General features: G+C 38.9%; 1 protein-coding gene across 4 annotated transcripts in view; it reads left to right on the top strand.

Moving 5' to 3' along the window:
- NEMF (nuclear export mediator factor) overlaps positions 1-1709 on the top strand; it is a 51580-nt gene that overhangs the window by 33665 nt on the left and 16206 nt on the right. For all 4 annotated transcript variants that reach the window (XM_019662371.1, XM_019662369.1, XM_019662370.1 and 1 more), the window contains exon 19: positions 579-691. In XM_019662371.1, coding sequence (XP_019517916.1) covers positions 579-691 — 113 coding nt within the window. The remainder of the gene's footprint in view (positions 1-578; positions 692-1709) is intronic.

The following is a 1709-nucleotide window of genomic DNA, read 5'->3' as shown; positions in this document are numbered from 1 at the left end:
TGAGCGGCCAGCAGCCATAGTAAGCGGCCGTCCAGAAGCCGGCGACTGATTTGCCTCCCCCGGGAAGAGTGCAATGATGGTGCCAACTTGGGCCAGTGAAGCAACGTCCTCCACAACTAGACTGAAGAACCATAGGACAGCAACTTCTCTGTTCCCCTTCCCCCAATTCCCCAATAAAAATCTCCTTTAAAAAAAGGTGAATTTTATGGTATATGAATTATATTCCTAAAACTATTTGAAACCTAACTAGAGCATGTGTTAATATACCCTTCATTTTGATGATTTAGGCAATCTATAGTAATTCTGGAAGTCTTCAAACTTTAAATAGATTTTTTAAATTACCCTTTTTGGAATGAAGTTACAATTATTGATATAAGAGAGGGGATATTTCTTTTCTAACTTATTTTATTTACTTAGACCATGTAAAAGTCTCTGTGTAAATATATTTTTAAGAAATGTAACTTTCTGTAATACTGAAATTAAAATGTGGTATTAATATTTAAGATACAAGAAGATAGAACCTGCCAGACTGTGGTTTTTCTATCTTGTACTGAAGCATTGTAGCATTGTTGTTACAGGAGAACCCATTCCCCCTCGGACCTTGACTGAAGCTGGCACAATGGCACTTTGCTACAGTGCTGCCTGGGATGCCCGAATTATCACCAGTGCCTGGTGGGTGTACCATCATCAGGTAATAAGGGCTGTGGTCCTTCTTAACTTATTAAGAGCTACTGTGTACCACATTTTGAGGGTGTAGAATAGAAGTGATCAAAGCTAAGTACCTACCTTGATGAAGCTGACATTTTGGTGGTGGAGAAACATACAGGTAGCAATTGCTATAAAGATTTTTTTAAAGCAGAGTAAGGGGATAGAGAGTGATAGGGGCCACCATTTTGAATAAAGTATTGGGGAAAGCCTTTCTGTGAAGTAAGATTTGAACAGCAGAGACCTAAATGAAGAGAGAATGATCTGTGCAATTATACGGGATAAAGAACGTTCCAATTATGACTGACATAGTGACCTAAAAGGCCTTTCTCCTATTGGTCTCTGTTGGAATTTTCTGAATTCTCATTGGCCCTTCCAGAAAAGTCAGTATATCCAGTGGTTTTGTATTCACTTGGTTTAGTAATTGTCCTCCTTTGTGGTTAAATTTATTTTATTTGATGATGCTTTATCCCATATTTGACTTCACACTGCTATTGATACCACATTTTCAAGAATTATAATGAGATTTGACTCTGGGTGTTGAACACACAATGTAGTATATAGATGATGTATTATAGAATTGTACGCTTGAAACCTATAAAGTTTCATTAACCAGTGTCACCCCAATAAATTTAATTAAAAAAAAGAAATAGAGATGGTAGAGTGTGCACACATTAGAAATGAGGAGTTATATTGCAGATATTAATAAATTTAACTCCATAAGAAAATATTTGTGAGCAATTTAACTTAAAATACTAAGAGGAGAAACCTGTTCAAAGTTGCACAGGGCATAAATATAGCTGTATTTAAGAAAGAATTGAGGGCCAGCCGAGTGGCGCGATGGTTAAGAACTGGCTTGGGACGCCAGAGAGCCTTGGTTCAGATCCCCCACATATGAGGACCAGTGATACTGCCCTCTACAGCTAAGATGCTGAACAACAGCTCAACCTGGAGCTGGGCTGCCGTGAGTCGCTGGTGATGGCGTAGGCTGCAGCCCCTGTGGC

The sequence above is a fragment of the Hipposideros armiger genome, unplaced genomic scaffold (genome assembly GCF_001890085.2).
Source record: "Hipposideros armiger isolate ML-2016 unplaced genomic scaffold, ASM189008v1 scaffold_373, whole genome shotgun sequence".
Taxonomy (NCBI): domain Eukaryota; kingdom Metazoa; phylum Chordata; class Mammalia; order Chiroptera; family Hipposideridae; genus Hipposideros; species Hipposideros armiger.
The sequence above is the reverse complement of the archived record's forward strand: the minus strand, read 5'-3'. Positions and strand labels throughout refer to the sequence as shown.